General features: G+C 47.1%; 1 protein-coding gene across 7 annotated transcripts in view; it reads right to left on the bottom strand.

The window, feature by feature from the left end:
• The window catches only part of Dlgap3 (DLG associated protein 3), a 70,684-nt gene that overhangs the window by 14,708 nt on the left and 40,740 nt on the right, over positions 1-15,236 (bottom strand). For all 7 annotated transcript variants that reach the window (XM_039109349.2, NM_001301876.3, NM_173138.6 and 4 more), the window contains 3 exons: positions 11,777-11,990; positions 11,297-11,610; positions 10,932-11,017 (listed from right to left, as the gene is read on the bottom strand). In XM_039109349.2, coding sequence (XP_038965277.1) covers positions 10,932-11,017; positions 11,297-11,610; positions 11,777-11,990 — 614 coding nt within the window. The remainder of the gene's footprint in view (positions 1-10,931; positions 11,018-11,296; positions 11,611-11,776; positions 11,991-15,236) is intronic.

Genomic DNA, 15,236 nt, shown 5'->3' with positions numbered 1-15,236 from the left:
GTCTCCCTGTATTATCCTGGATGGCCTGGTACTTGCTATGAAGTCTAGGCTGGCCTCAAACTCACAGAATTCCACCTGCTTCTTTAAAAAACAAAAACAAGGCGCAAGTCCTCCGAAGAGACTGTGTGCCCGCAGGTACCTGTGTTTTCCAATAAACCCTCTTGCTGATTGCATCCGAGTGGACTCGGCTCGGTCATTGGGCGCTTGGGACTCCTCCTGAGGGAAAGGTCCTCTTTGGGGGTCTTTCATTATGGGGGCTCGCCCGGGGTTTGGAGACCCTCCGCCCAGAGATCACCGACCACCCACCGGGAGGAAAGACAGAATCCTGCTAGAGGCCAGAAAGAATGTTCCAGACATGGATGGAAGGCTCCTGACTGTTGACTTCAATACGCCTGAAGGTAGGGAGTGCTCCAGGTCTGCCCCCAGGCTCCAAGGGTGGGTCTCCTAGGGGCTGGAAAATGCCCCACCAATCTGGCTAAGATAAGGAAAGGGTATGAAGAGAAAGTTACAGAAATTTGAAGGTTAAGCTAAGTTGCTGAGAGTTAGTATAAGTTACAGAGAAAGTAACGTTAAACAAAGAGAAAGAGAAAAGAAGGTAAAAAGAGCAGAAAGCTAGGGAAGAAAAGAGACAAAAAGAAGAGGAAGCTAGAGAGCTAAAGAGAGATAAAAGACAAGAGAGGAACATATACTGGCCACAGTAGTTAGGGAACCTAGGAAGACAGTACCTGGCAACAGAAGAGAATTCCTGGCTAAAGATCAGTGTGCCTAATGCAAAGAAAAAAAAGACACTGGGTCAGGGACTGCCCCAGAAAGAACAAGAGGGGACACTGGAGAGCCTCTCGGTCCTGGAGTGCTGGCTATGTGCAGAGATAGGAGGGAAGCCTACCCAGTTGTTTTATGAATACAGGGACCCAATGCTCTGTGCTCCTATGCTCCAGTGGGCCAGTATCCAAAGACCTTGGGTACAGGGGCCTACTGGCAACAAACAATACTTATGGACTGCCCGAAGAACAGTGGACCTTGGCGTGGGCCGGGTAACCCACTAGTTCATAGTCATCTCTGACTGCCCCCATCCCTTGCTCATGAGAAAATTGCTCCCCAAAATGGCTTGCGTGGGCTGAAATGGCTGGGTGAGGCCATGTGTATGCATATCTACAGACTGTGTATGCGGAGCTTAAGACCTGTCTCAGTGCACCAGTACCTGATGCTGGGAGATGAATGGCTTAGCGCTGTTCTACTTGGAACTTATCACTCCTGCCAGCTGGGCACTAACAATTATCACCCAATCCAGGACTTAAACTGTGATAGAGTGGCTGATGTCTTGCCTTTGAATAGTGTCCCAAAAGATGGGACCACTGGTCAGCTGCCATGGACTAGATTCTCTACCGGTTGGGGACAATCTGGTCACCTTGCTGCCCAATCCGGATCTGGAGTCACTGCAACACGAGTGTCAAGCACTGGCAGAAGCCCATGGGTGGAGGAAAGACCTCTGCGACTGGCTGATTGACCCCTGCTGAAAGCCGAGGCTACCTTGTCCACAGACGGGAACAGTTCTCTTCATGAAGATCAGAGATAAGTGGGTGCTGCCATGGTGGACAACACAATGTCATCTAGGATGGCTGAACCTCAACCCCCCAGTACATCAGTGCCGCAGATGCCTTTGCCATCTCTTGGATACCCTGGTGAAGCCAACAACTGTGAGTACTATTCATTGCTCAGGATATCAGGAGGGAAGAGATTCAGTGGCATTGGGCAGTAACAAAGCAGATAAAGTGGCTCGGGAAATGGCTATGCAGGAGACTATCCTGGTTGAAGGCCTGCAAGAGACAGCCACTGAGAACTAGGATCGGACTAAGGGATGGCCTCACTTAGAATGTAAAACAGAAGAAAAGGCCCAAATTGCTTAAACGAAAAAAAAAAAAAAAAAAAAAAAAAAGACAATGACGCACTTGAGGGGAAAGCTATACTCCCCAGAGAACAAAGAAAAGACTCACTTTGCCAAATACAGAAATGGACTCATTTAGGAGATAAAAAGTTTGTCCAAGTAGTTAAGTGTATGTAATAGACTTTAAGATTTTAGCCAGAGAGGCAGTAGAAAGTATAAGGTATGACAATAAGTGAATGCTTAGCAAGCAAACAGGGCAAAGAGACCTAGAGAGTTTAGTGAAAAGTCGAAGTGAACTTCATTGAGATAAAACCAGAAAAAATATAATCACAAGTATCTCCTAGTGCTTGTAGATACTTTTTCAGGAATAGATAGAAGCTTTCCTCACCAAACAAGAGACAGCCTCTGCAATCATCAAGAAGATACTGGAAGAAATCTTCCCCAGGTCTGGAATGCCCAAGGTAATCTGGTCAGACAACGGCCCTACTTTCGTTGCCAAGGTAAGCCAGGGTGTGGCCAAGTATTTAGAGGTCGATTGGAAATTACATTGTATTTACAGACCTCAAAGTTCAGGACAGGTAGAGTAAATAAATAGAACTCTAAAAGAGACCCTGACCAAATTGACCATGGAGACTGGCACAGACTGGGTGGCACTCCTTCCTTCTTGCTCTCTTCAGAGCAAGAAATACCCCTTCCAGATTCAGCCTTACCCCCTTTGAGATCTTTTATGGGGCCTCAGCCCCCCTGACTGTATTAGATGATGTTACTGAACCAACATGTCATAGTGCCATAGTAATAATGATTTGTGTGCCAGGCTAAAAGACCTACAGGTGATACAGAAAGAAATCTGCTCACAGCTGACAGCAGCCTATGCCCCAGAGACCCCTGAGACATCTCATCAGTTCCAGGTCGGAAGCAGCTACACTGAGCCCAGACACTCGAGCATCGCTGGAGAGGACTGTACCTGGTGCTACTGACCACCCTGACAGCCGTCAATTCTCAGCCCTCACCAGCCACATACTAGCTGTTGGGGCTGAGAGCTGAGACCTAGAGGGACACTCAGATCTTCAAAAAGCTCCCTAGACTTACACATCAGATAAGTGGATACATCAGAAACTGACTGGGAGGTTGCTATAATGCTCACTTGAGGAGTGTGCTTTAGAAACAAGAATTTCATGTTTGCCCTCGTTCCATCGGGATAGGTGTGGAAATAGGCTTGATTTCTATTGCAAATGATGTAACATTGCATATGTTAGTACTCCTAACACTTCTTGGGACTGTGCCTCAGGGATCACAACCTGTATGAGTTTAGAAGTTCTGAAAGACAGTCATGACCTTGGTGTATAGATTCAGATAGTGTCCAGATTGGAATCCTGATGCTAAAGACTTAGTAAGACACAAAAAAAGGAGTTGAGAATTACTTAGGGCTAAGGCTATCTAGGTGCTGCAAGGGCAGCACAAGGACATCTGCTGTTGCAATGCAAGGCTTATAGAGAATTCAGAACTGCCATTCAGGAGTGATTAAAGACTCCATGAATAAATTTAGAGAAAGGTTAGATAAAAGACAGAAAGACAGAGAAGCACATCAGGAATGGTTCGAGAGCTGGGTTAGTAGATCTCCTTGGATAACTACTCTGATATCTTCCCTTATGGGACCCTTTTTAGTTTTGCTTCTGCTCCTGATTATAGGTCTATGTATGTTAAAGAAACTAGTTAATAGGCTTGACTCCTACAAAAAGATAGAGACGCTTAACAAGGTTGGTTTGAGTCTTGGTTCACTCAGTCTCCCTGGATGACTACCCTACTCTCTGCTACAGCTGGGCCATTATTAATAATTTTCTTGGTTTTAGTTTTTGGACCCTGTGTGACTGAGACAACAGTACCAGTCAGTTAGGACAACGGGGGAGGCCAAATACAAGACTTGATATCAAAATTCTAAGATTAGAATTATTTAGTAGAAGGAGAAGGGAATGAAAGGAGAATTATACGAATTCTAGGTTTGGAGATACAAAATTAAAAGAATAAACCCCAAAAGGCCACAGATACAAAATTAAAAGAATAAACCCCAAAAGGTCACAGACCAAGGGCTAAGCCCTACAGCCAGGACTAGCAGGCCATAAAGATAAAGGAGCACAGGAAACACTGTCTAGGCAAGACTGGCAAGCCATAAAGATAAGGAAAGGAATGCAGAACAGACCAGGAGTACCGGATCTGACTCACAGGCCACCTGGCAGGAAGAGATAAGCCCCCAGCCCCCGACATCCAGGACGCCCCAAACCTGCCAATGTGTGTAGCTATACCTTATTACCTCATCATGTGAAATAGCCAATCATATGTGAACATGTCTATGTGCCTCGTTTGAATCCACCAATCCCTGTAACTATGCATCTGCTTCTGTACGCCCGCTTCTGCTTCCCCAATCCCTATAAAAGCCCCATGCTGGAGCTGCTGGGCGCGCAAGTCCTCCGAAGAGACTGTGTGCCCGCAGGTACCTGTGTTTTCCAATAAACCCTCTTGCTGATTGCAAAAAAAAAACAAAAAAAAAACAAAAAAAAACAAACAAACAAAAACAAAAACAAAAAAAAAAACAAGGGGGTCTCACTATCTTTTCTAGGCTAGCTTCAAATTCTTGGAGTACTTGTGTGAATCTGTTTTTCTTTCCTTGTTTTTGAGACAGGGTCACACTGTAGGCGCTGCATGGTCTAGATCCAGCTATGTAAACCAAGTTGGCCTCCAACTCACACAGGTCTGTCTGGCCTTGACTCCTGATGGCCTAGCGTACGGGAGAAATTTTTACACACTTCTCTGCCTGAACTTGTGAATTAAATGTATCAAGAAAACGGAAGATAAGCACCTGGAAGTTATAATTTTTAACTCTAATCATGTATAAGATATCTAATGTATACAAAAAGATACATCTACTATATGCATGTATGCATGAAGAACACCGTCTCAATAATCTAAAAAACTGGGCTGGAGAGATGTCTCAGCACTGAAGAGTACTGGCTGCTCATCCAGAGGACCCAGATTCAATTCCCAGCACCCACAAGGCAGGTCATATCCATCTGTAACTCCAGTCCCCTGGGTTCAAACGGCCTCTTCTGGCCTCCACAGGCAATGCAGGTATGTGGTGCGCAGACATACATGTGGGCAGTACACCCATATACATAAAAGATAAAACTTAAAAATTAAATATTTAAAAGGAAACAATCTAAAGAATGAAAGTCAGACAGAACACATACTATGGACACATGTAGCAAACTCAGAAATTAATAATGAGAATATATGTTCCCTCCCTCTAAAAAATACATTCAGAAAATAAAAAGACAGCAGACTTACTCTACATGATGCACGAGTTAAAATAGAAATTATGGGTGGTGGTGCACACCTTTAATCTCGGGATTTAGGCGGCAGAGGCAGGTGGATCTCTCTGAGTTCCGAAGTCAGCCTGGTCTACAGAGTGAATACTAGGACAGTCAGAGCTACACAGAGAAACCCTGTTTCAAAGAAATTAAAATAAACAACAATAACTAAGAATGAGGACGAGGAAGGAGAGGAGGAGGAGGGAGGGAAGAAGGAAAGAAAGCAAGAAAGCGAGGGAGAGAGAGAGGGAGAGAGGGAGGGAGGGAGGGAAAGTAATGATGAAAGTTATAAACTATATAAAACTGAGCAATAAAAGATACTAAATTTAAGCACTTAGACGATCCAACAATAACAGTATATGTTTAGATGGATTTTAGAGCAGTGAAAGCATACATTAAAAGCCATGCATAGTGACATGTGCCTGAAATCCCAACACTTGGGAGGTGGGGTCAGAGGGATCAAAGTCATCCTTGGCAGCTGAAATTACATGAGTCTCCCTTCCTCCCTCTCAGCACATATTAAGAAGTAGGAGATACTTCTCATCAATACTAAAAGACAAGGTTCAAAAACTAATAAGAATACTTAAAAACATGTTTAAGTGTTAAAAAATAAAAAGCTAAAAAAAAAATTACAAAGCTGATCAAGAAAGAGAGGTCATGCATAAATACGTGTGGTGGTTTAGATGAGAATCCCCACCCCCAATAGGGTCATATGTTTGAGTACTTGGTCCCCAGTCAGTGGAACTGTTTTAGAAGGATTAGGAGGTGTGGCCTTGTTGAAGGAGGTGTGTCACCAGGGGTGGGATTTGAGCTTCCAAAGTCCACACTAGGCAGAATCTGACTGTCTCTCTTCCTGCTGCCTTCCAATCAAGAAATAAAGCTCTCAGCTACTGCTCAAGCACCATTCAGGCTGGCCTACCTTCCCGCTGCCATGCTCACTGCCATGATGCTCATAGACTAACCCTCTGAAACTATAAGCAAGCCCACATTTAAATGCCTTCCTTTATAAGTTGTCTTGATCATGGTGTTTCTTCACAGCAATAGAAACAGTAAGACAGCATGGTATTAGGAATGCAAAAAATAAATAAAAACAACATAGAGAAAGAACGAATATTTATAGCATCATAACAGCATGAGAAAAGATATTTTGTGCCAAAGTTTTGTAAACTGTCCATTTTTATACAGTGGTTTAAAAATACTGACTGAAGAAGAAGAAAAAAATAAAACCAGACTAGATTAATAACCACTAAATAAGTAAAGATAATTTAAATTTTTCTTCGATCCCCAAAAGACACTAGACTAGAAAGTTTTATGGCAACTTTTGGTAACCCTTAGGGAAAAGATCACCCTGCTTATAAAACTGTTTCTAAGAACACACGGAGAAATCTATCAAACTCATGTTAGAAGTCTAGCGTGAGCTTGATTTCTAAACTGAATAACAACTGAAACAAAAGTATGGTGCAAGCATGTTGGCACACACCTGTGATCCTAGCACTTGAGAGACAGAAGCAGGACCAGAGTTCAAGGCCAACCTGCACTACATGAGATAGTATTTTTAAAAATTATGGGCCAGGGGTTGGGGATTTAGCTTAGTGGTAGAGTACGTGCCTAGCAAGCACAAGGCCCTGGGTTTGGTCCCCAGCTCAAAAAAAAAAAATTATGGGCCAATAGTACTTATGAACATGTATGTAGAAATCTTCAAGGAGTAAATAGTCAAAGATCTAATTATATATAAAAAAAATATAGCCAAGACTGAGGGCTCCATATATCCGTTTTTGGTTTTGTCTTTAGACAGAAAAAGCCCTGATTGTTAGCCGTGTGCTTCATGGGTTAGACTATACTTCACAGCTTCTCTTGCAGCTAGATTCTCCCATGTGATATGGTTACAGTAAATATGATCTAAGTGAAGGTGCTGTAATTTCTTTTATAAAAGAGAACAGTATCCTCCTCTTTCCACCTTCTTCCCAACTGCTAAGATACAGACTCAGTAAATATAATTTTTGAACTACACTTTTTTTGGGCTCTGAAGTCATTCAAGAAAGTGGAAGATCAGGAAGTAAGAGGGAGCCTAGGAGTCCTGACACTACGTCACCTATGTCAAGACTAGCTTTTTTAAAGCAAGAAATACACTTGTTTATGACACTACTGACACCCCATAAGGCCAGATTTCATCTAAGCACACGGTAGGATCAAGCTGAGATTATCCCACGTTTGAAAGACCAGAGCAACATGGAAAATTTGTTCATCTCTTACATCACATTGCACATAGAAGAAGAGTAGGACTAGGAGAGAATTCCTAAATACAACAAAAATGGTACCCACTGACACTTGTAACAAATTTAGAAGTCTATCTTGGGGGCTGGAGAGATGGTTCAGTGGTTACGAGCACTGGCTGTTCTTCCAGAGGACCCAGGTTTGATTCTCAGCTCCCAGATGGCAGCTTACAACCATTTGTAACTACAGTTCTAGGGATCGGACACCTTCTGGCGTCTAGGGATCTTGGGTACACATGGTGTGGTACAAGCAAAGCACCCATACATATTAAATAAAATGTAAGTGCATCTTGGGCCCAGTGAGATGGCTCAGCAGGTAAAGGCTCATTTGTTAAGTCTGACGTTTGATCTTTGGGACCTACATCATGGAAGGAGAGAACCAGATCATGCAAGTTATCCTATGACTGCCACATACTCATGCACAAATAAATTAGGAATGGGATGAGCCCGCCACCACTCAACAGGGAGCTGAAGTCCCACCTGACACATTGTCATAAGAAAAAACACTTAAGCAATGTTTTACTTTGTATCCCTACCTGATCTGGAATTTACTATGTATGTTAGGCTGGCCTCCAACTAACGAAGGTGGAATCTGCTTATTACCTCTGCTTCTCAAATGCTTGGGTTAAAGACATTCATCATCACGCCCAGTAAAGAAACTTAAAACTTAAAAATATGGATTTGAAAGAAATATCCTGATTTGAAAACAACAAATTAACTGTATAGAAGAATCAATCACAATTATCAGGTAACCTGAGGCTCGATGAAGGACCAGCAAGACTGCTGAATACAAAAGAAATATCCAGAACTTAACAGCTCACAAACACTATTCCTGGCCAGTTCTAAACACCACAGGAGGAAGGTCTGTTGGAATAGCCACCAGAGTTCAAAACAACGCCCACCACCCACCACCATCCTTCTGCATCATGAAAGTCACCCTGGTGAACTTCATTTCTTCTCTTTCTTCCTCAGACTCATTCTCCATTTAATGCTGGTCCTGATGTGGTGGGATGCTCAACAATTCCAGCATTTGGGAACTGAAGGCAGGGGGATCGGAGGCTCAGGGTTAGCCTCGGCTACACAAGTGAGTTCTAGGCCAGCTAGGGACGAGACCTTATCTTCAAGAAAGAGAGAAAGGAAGGAAGAAAGCAAATCAGTAGCTAATGCTCTTTTGTAAACATAAATTAAAGTGTGTCGGGCCATTCCTTTAACCTTTCAATAGCTACTCATTACCTATAATTAGAGCCCAGTTCTTTTAGCCTGTGCCCTGTACAGCCTGGCCCAGGCATTATCCAACTCTCTGCCCACCCCCTCCACACTGACCTTCCCCCCCGATCCCAACACATGCCCAAGTCTTTCCACCTCCCCGTATGCTATTCCATCTCCCCAAAATGCTCGCCCCCATCATCAGCCCAGTGGGCTCCTCACCTGCTACTCTAAGCTCACTTTGTCCCCTTTTCTTTTGTAGCTCCTGCGTTATACTGTTACATAGAATCCTGGTTTTAATCATGGTTAATTTACTGTCTTGACTCCCCTCTAGCCTGTAAGTTCTATGGGGCAAAATTCATGTCTTTGACAGTTCCCCAGGGCATTCAATACACAGCCCGGGAGCTGTCACGTTCCAAGGCTCAGTAATTATCTGCTGAATGACATCATCAGTGAAGGGCTGAGCACGCATCAAAGGCCTGCTGCACCACTGCAGGTTTCTGGCTTGATAGGAGGAATGGAGGGCCACCCTCCAGGATGGACCTATCTGGATGAGGAGTCAAAAGGCCTTCCAGAGAACCAGTGAAGATTTGTGGGTTGGTTTTAAAGGAAGTCAGGAAAGAATGTGGACCACAGAACTGTCTCCATCCGTCACTGTTACCACTCTGGGGGATTCCATGTTCTGATGGACTTTGCCACGCGGCACCACCGCTCTATCATTTTTATGGCATGTTAAGGGTTTGGAGGACAGTAGCTGCAGGAATACAATAGGCAACAGGGCTGGTTTTGCCACCCCAACATCTCAGAAGCACACAGTTCTTCGTGGAGCTAAAGTCCTAGGTGAGGACAGAAACAGTGAGAACCTCGAGACTTGACCAGGCACCCAACGAAGCCGCTTTAGGGGAGTCTCAGAAACTGGGATAACCCTGGGAGGATCGGAAAGCCTTGTAATGGTGCCTGGGAACAGCGATGAAGAACTGCTACCCAGGCTCCAGTTTCCTGCCTGCCGTGGATACTGCCTTAATGTCTCCCATTATCATGAAGCCCTCAGAGCCAGTGCCAAGAAGGTTCCCAGCCACAATACTCCAGCCTGCCAGCCTGGTGTCATTGCAGCCCAGAGGACATGTAGGGCCACAGTGGCACTGCCACCTGGTCATTAGAGGAAGTGTCTCCCTACAGGTTCCCCCCAAAGCAGAGAGGACACTTTCCAGGACTCCCTCTGGAGCTCACGATGTTAATTCTTCACCTGGAAATTAAGGAGGCAATGTTTCGGAGGCCACCTAATGCCAGAACAGTGGCTGCTGGCAATTCTAGTATTTCTGATTCACCACCAATTCAGGCACATAATAGGTACCCCCCACTGGTTAAATGCCTGTGCGAGCCAAGTGAGGAGGAGTGTTATAACTGCCAGGGACCCAGGAGAGGCAATCTTCCTGTTTGTTTGTTTCTTTTGAGCTCATATTCTTGTACACCACGGGATGTAACAAGGGACTGGCAGAATCCTGTTATCTCCTGCTAAAGGACAATTGCCGGAGGCCTGCTCAGCACCAACCTATAACCCACCCACGCCCATCCCCTGCAGCCCTCTTCCTTCCCCTGACCACCGCATCTCTCCTGCAGCCTCTCTGATCGGCTGGGTTGGCAGGATTTCAAGCCCTCAATGGAGACTTGACAGCTACCGTGGCAACATCGGTGTACAACACGTATCTACCCTGACTCCTCCTCAGCAGAAAGGGATGGGGAGAGAGCTCAGTGGAAAAGCATTTCTCACACGAGCACCCAGACCTAGGTTTTTATCCCCAGAACCCACATAAAAAAGCCAAGTATGATGCCGTGTCCTTGTAATCCCAGCACTGGGAAGGCAGAGGCAGGAGGATTCCTAGGACTTGGTGGCTAGCCTGTCTCACCTAATTGGTGAGTACAACCCTTGTGTCAAGAAAACGAGGTGGGCTGGTGAGATGGCACAGAGGGTAGAAGCTCTTGCTGCAAATGCCTCATAAAATCATTGCAGAAGAACAACTCCTGAAACTCTCCAGCATTGATACCTACAGCACGCACGCACGCACCACACAGAGGTGTACTCTCACTTCTAGGCAAATAGCATGTGCAAGAAGAGTAGGCCAACAAACTTTACAAAGTCCCGGCTTCCTTTCATTCTCAAACCCCAACAACACCCGAGAGAGACCCACGCACACTGTGACCTACCTCTTGTCCTCTTCCACCTGAACGCCAATGGAGTGGAACTCTCTTCGGCTCCTGTTCTCGGTGTCCGAGTCTGAGATTGTCTCCACCTGGTGGCAGGGTGGAGGTGTCAGTGGCAGTCGCTAGCCAAAGAAACACATGGTCCACATAGGACTAAATGGCCAGAAGTGGCTGGTACCAAGCAAGTCCCAAACAAATGAGACCAGAGAAGGACGATGTTTACAGGCAGCCTTATCTATCGATGAGCAAGATGGGTCTCCTTATGGTTTGTTAAGGTCTGTGTATGCAGACGTCCCTTGTGATTTCCTTCCATCTATTCTCAACGACACAGAGCCAGAGCCCTGGATAGCTATTACTGCCAACCATACCTGCACCCCAATGGACGGCCGCCACTTCCGCTGTCGCGCCAGGCTCCGCAGCTCCTCCCGGCCAGGAATGGTCTTGATGATGAGTGTGGGGGGCTTGGGGCTGGCCCGGGGTGGCACCGGTGCCAACTCGAGGGTGCGTGCGCCCATGGTGGGGCCGTCCAGTCCGTCCGCGGAGCTGCAGCGCCGGGCCGGGCCCTCTGCTGCAGTGAAGCTCTCGTGGGCAGAGTCGGTGCTGCTCTGGGCGGTGATGGAGATGCGGGGTGGGGCCTGGCTTCCCGGCGGGATAGGGGGCGGGGCCTTTCTGAAGTTGAAGGCTGCAGACGGGGGATGCAGAGGGTCGCCCATCATCCCACACACAGCCACACCCACGTGGTAACACAGGACCCTGTGGCCAAGGACCATTCCTCCCGCCTAATCCTACCCAGAGAGAGAAGCTGTGGGAGTAACTGGAGGTCAGGGGCAAACAGAGGGCAAACTCACAGGAGCCGGGCCTCCCTGAGACAGAGGCAGGGGCAGCAAGGAGGGGTAGGCAGTCGTCGTCTTGAGAGCAGCCGGCCTGGATGGCCCGGAGGTAGCTGTGGCTCCGCATGCGGAAACAGCCGGGCAGGTCCAGGGCGTCCACGGCCTGGGACTCAAGCTCCCCAAACACGGACCCGCACACGGCCTCCAGCTGCTGGTTAAACTCTTCGCTTAGCTGAGGAGGGAACCAGGAGGCCCTTTATTGAGATGCTGAGATAGGATAGGATCAACTAGGAGCTTCGCTTTGGAGAGCGCCTAGGTCTACAGTAGCCCCGACCCTGTGCGACCCTTGGGGCTACTGTGGTCCATTCTAACCCCTAGACCTACAAACACCAACCTACACCTCCCTTCAGGGATGCTGTACGCTAGCTAGACTCTAGACCTCCACCTAGTCCCATGCCTCATATTTCTCTCACTTGACCCTGGCAGAGGGAACCAGGAACTAACATCCACCCTCCTGGGCCAGCTTCTGGTGGAGAGCAGACTGTGGGACTGCAGGAGTGAACGCTTTTTGTTATGACATTATTTTGGTTTTGTTTATTTTTTTTCTAAGACCAAGCTCATTGTCACCCTGGTGGGCAGCAGAACTCAGAGCACTCCTCCTGCCTCAGTCTCCCTAGTGGATGGGATCACAGGTGCTCATCACCACCATGCTTGGCTAGAAACTGATAAAAGGCAATGCTAGAAAGAGCTTTGGCAAGGGGCAGGTAGACAATGTCAGGTAATGGTGCAAAGTGTCCCAAAGTGCCCCAAGCCACTCCCTGTTATACACACCTAACTAGGCTCTCATTTAACCTGCTGGTCACTGCCCTGTTCCCACCATCATGAATATGTCACAGGCACATCACAGGTACAAAGCCCAAGCGTCACTCTCCATGGATTTGAACTTGACCTCAAGCTTCCACTCAGCCAAACCATGGAACTTCCTTCATGAGTCATAGTGTAGACTCGCTTGGACTCAAGAGCCACCATTTTCTTATAGTGTGGCCTGGGGTGTGTAAATATCTGGGGGCTTCGGTTTGCTCACCTGTCCCATGGGAGTGCTAAGGGCGCTAGGTTAGGGCTGCCGAGAGGATTGAAATAGATATGCAAGGCCTTCGGAGCAGAGACCGGCACAGTGTGAACCCGCCATGGCATGTGAATATCCCAGGGCCTACCTGGTAAACACAGGCCAGGTGCTCATGAGGACTACACCACTGTCACCACTGAGCCCAAGGGCAAGCCCCGGGCTGATGCCACTGGACCAAGTCCTGGCTGAGGTTCTCAAAAACATTCCAGGGCCACTACAACAGCAAGTGCATTTTGTGACCTCCCTCTCTCTGGAAAGAGGTCTGTCGTGACAAACCTGAAAGAGTCCCTAAGTAGAACACAGCTCAGTGTTTCCCTGACTCAGCCTCCTTGGTTGTATGGGATCTCACTAGACTGCTCAACTGCAGCAGGCATCGCCAGCCCATCTGTCAGGCTCATGGAAGCAGATAAAATGTCCAAGGATGCCCGTCTGGTGGGCAGGAAAACTGGATTGCAGCAGCTTATGTCTTGGGTCGCCTTTAAAGTTGGCCGGTCCTCAGAGTCTCTGAGGAACTTGTGGCACCTGCCCTTGAGGTACCGTTGTTCCTCTCTGCTTTGCTACTTAGAACCAAAACTGCTAAAGATATTCGGTGGCTCTTGTGCAGACCCAAGGAATGGCACAGGACTGTGTCTGTGTCTTTCGGACTTCCTGTGGCTTTTCCCAAAGCAACTTGGTTGCCAGTATGCAGACGTCCAAAGACTCTGCAGATCCTCCATCCTGGAGGATGGAAGTTCCCAGCCGTGGCTCTCCTGGGATTGCAGTACCTGGCTCAGTTCTCTCCAGGGCATTAAGAACAGCATGGTGCCAGGGTAGCTCCTAAAATGCAGGAGCTCAACGAACTGTTCTTCCTGGCCTTGAGAGGCTCTGCTGAAACTATCCAGCCCAAAGAGTTCTGCTGGAGCACTGGGGAGCTGATCTAACCCTGGTCAAGGGTGTTCTTGGCTTGAGTTGTTGGGGCCTCCAAGATGAAAGGAATCTCTTAAATCCCAATGCCCTGCAAACTCCAGCCCTCTCCCGTGCATAAAGCATGAGGGACATAGTAGACGTTCAATAAACATTGGAGACGCCTATGAGCAGGGAGAGCGTCTTGGATCATGTTGACAAGACCACTCAGCATGAGAGGCCTCTCTCTTGCGGGGGTACCAAGCCCTTAAAATTCTACCCACAGGTATGCTCTGAATGAACTCCATCCAAAGCAGACAGAGGGAATAGAGAGAGAGAAAGCAGCTGTCATCTCCCAATAGAACTGGCCAAGAGATGACTTGGTCCCGACAATGAACCAGGACCCAAGGAAACCATGGGCACATGAAACTCCAGGAGCTGACCCATACTACTTGTGATTATCAAATGATAGCATTTTACTGTGAATATTCCCGTTCCCTACCTGGACTTCCACTCTATTCCTCCCAATACCCACTTGCAGGAGAGTTAGAGTCCTCCTGGGAAATAAGATCCTCGGCCTGACTTCAACCTGAGTCAGAACCACAGGCTGTTTTCACTCAGAGAGGAAAATACTCTGTCTGGATCTAATTGGAAACTGTCCATGCTAGAGTTGGTGGGTCCAGCCGGAGGCCGGGCAATATTCTGGACACCCAAAGGACGGTATTCGTTTTAGCTAACCTTTGGAAATGCCTCTGATTCCAAGGCAGTCTATGACATTGGCTTCAACATAACCAGCATTGTTTTATATGCATAGCTGAGCTCACAAGAAAAGCCAGATCAGTCCCCAGGGGACCAATGCAAAGAGGAGTCTGGGAAATCAGAATATGAACTGTGTGTGCCAATGCTGCAAACAGCCCGGTGGAGGAGGGGGGAGGCTGGAGGCAGGGGCTACCGGTCTCAGCAACCAAAGGTTTACGTTCTACCACCCACTCTGGTGCAGGAGTGAGGCTTTGGGCCTCTGTGAATTCCAAATGAGACGCAGAAATGAGAACCTTCATAAACCTTAATGATAATGTAGACTAAAACGAAAAGAAGAACTATCAGTCATAACCACGGGCCCATGACGAGGAAGTCAGTCCGTAGCTGAGATACCGAGGAGAGGAAGGGAAGCCGTCCTCTATGAATCTGTATGCACTAACCAGTCCTCCCACAGTCTCAGGACTGTGTGTGTGCATGGGCTTGCATGGCCCACATTAAAAAATCAACGCGAAGCAGTCTCAGATCAGGAATGTTCCAACAGAAACAACCACAGAATGTATCCCAGGAGATCACACAGCATTGAAATTGCTCTGACCTTACCTAGAGGACGCCACATTGAATAGGAGATAACTACTTCTTCTGCATCCAAGACAATGTAACCTGGTCTATAGGTTAATAATACCCTTAATGGCACATGCTTCCTCTGGAATG

This window comes from Rattus norvegicus, chromosome 5, assembly GCF_036323735.1.
Source record: "Rattus norvegicus strain BN/NHsdMcwi chromosome 5, GRCr8, whole genome shotgun sequence".
Classification (NCBI taxonomy): domain Eukaryota; kingdom Metazoa; phylum Chordata; class Mammalia; order Rodentia; family Muridae; genus Rattus; species Rattus norvegicus.
This window is presented reverse-complemented; position numbering and strand designations above follow the sequence as displayed.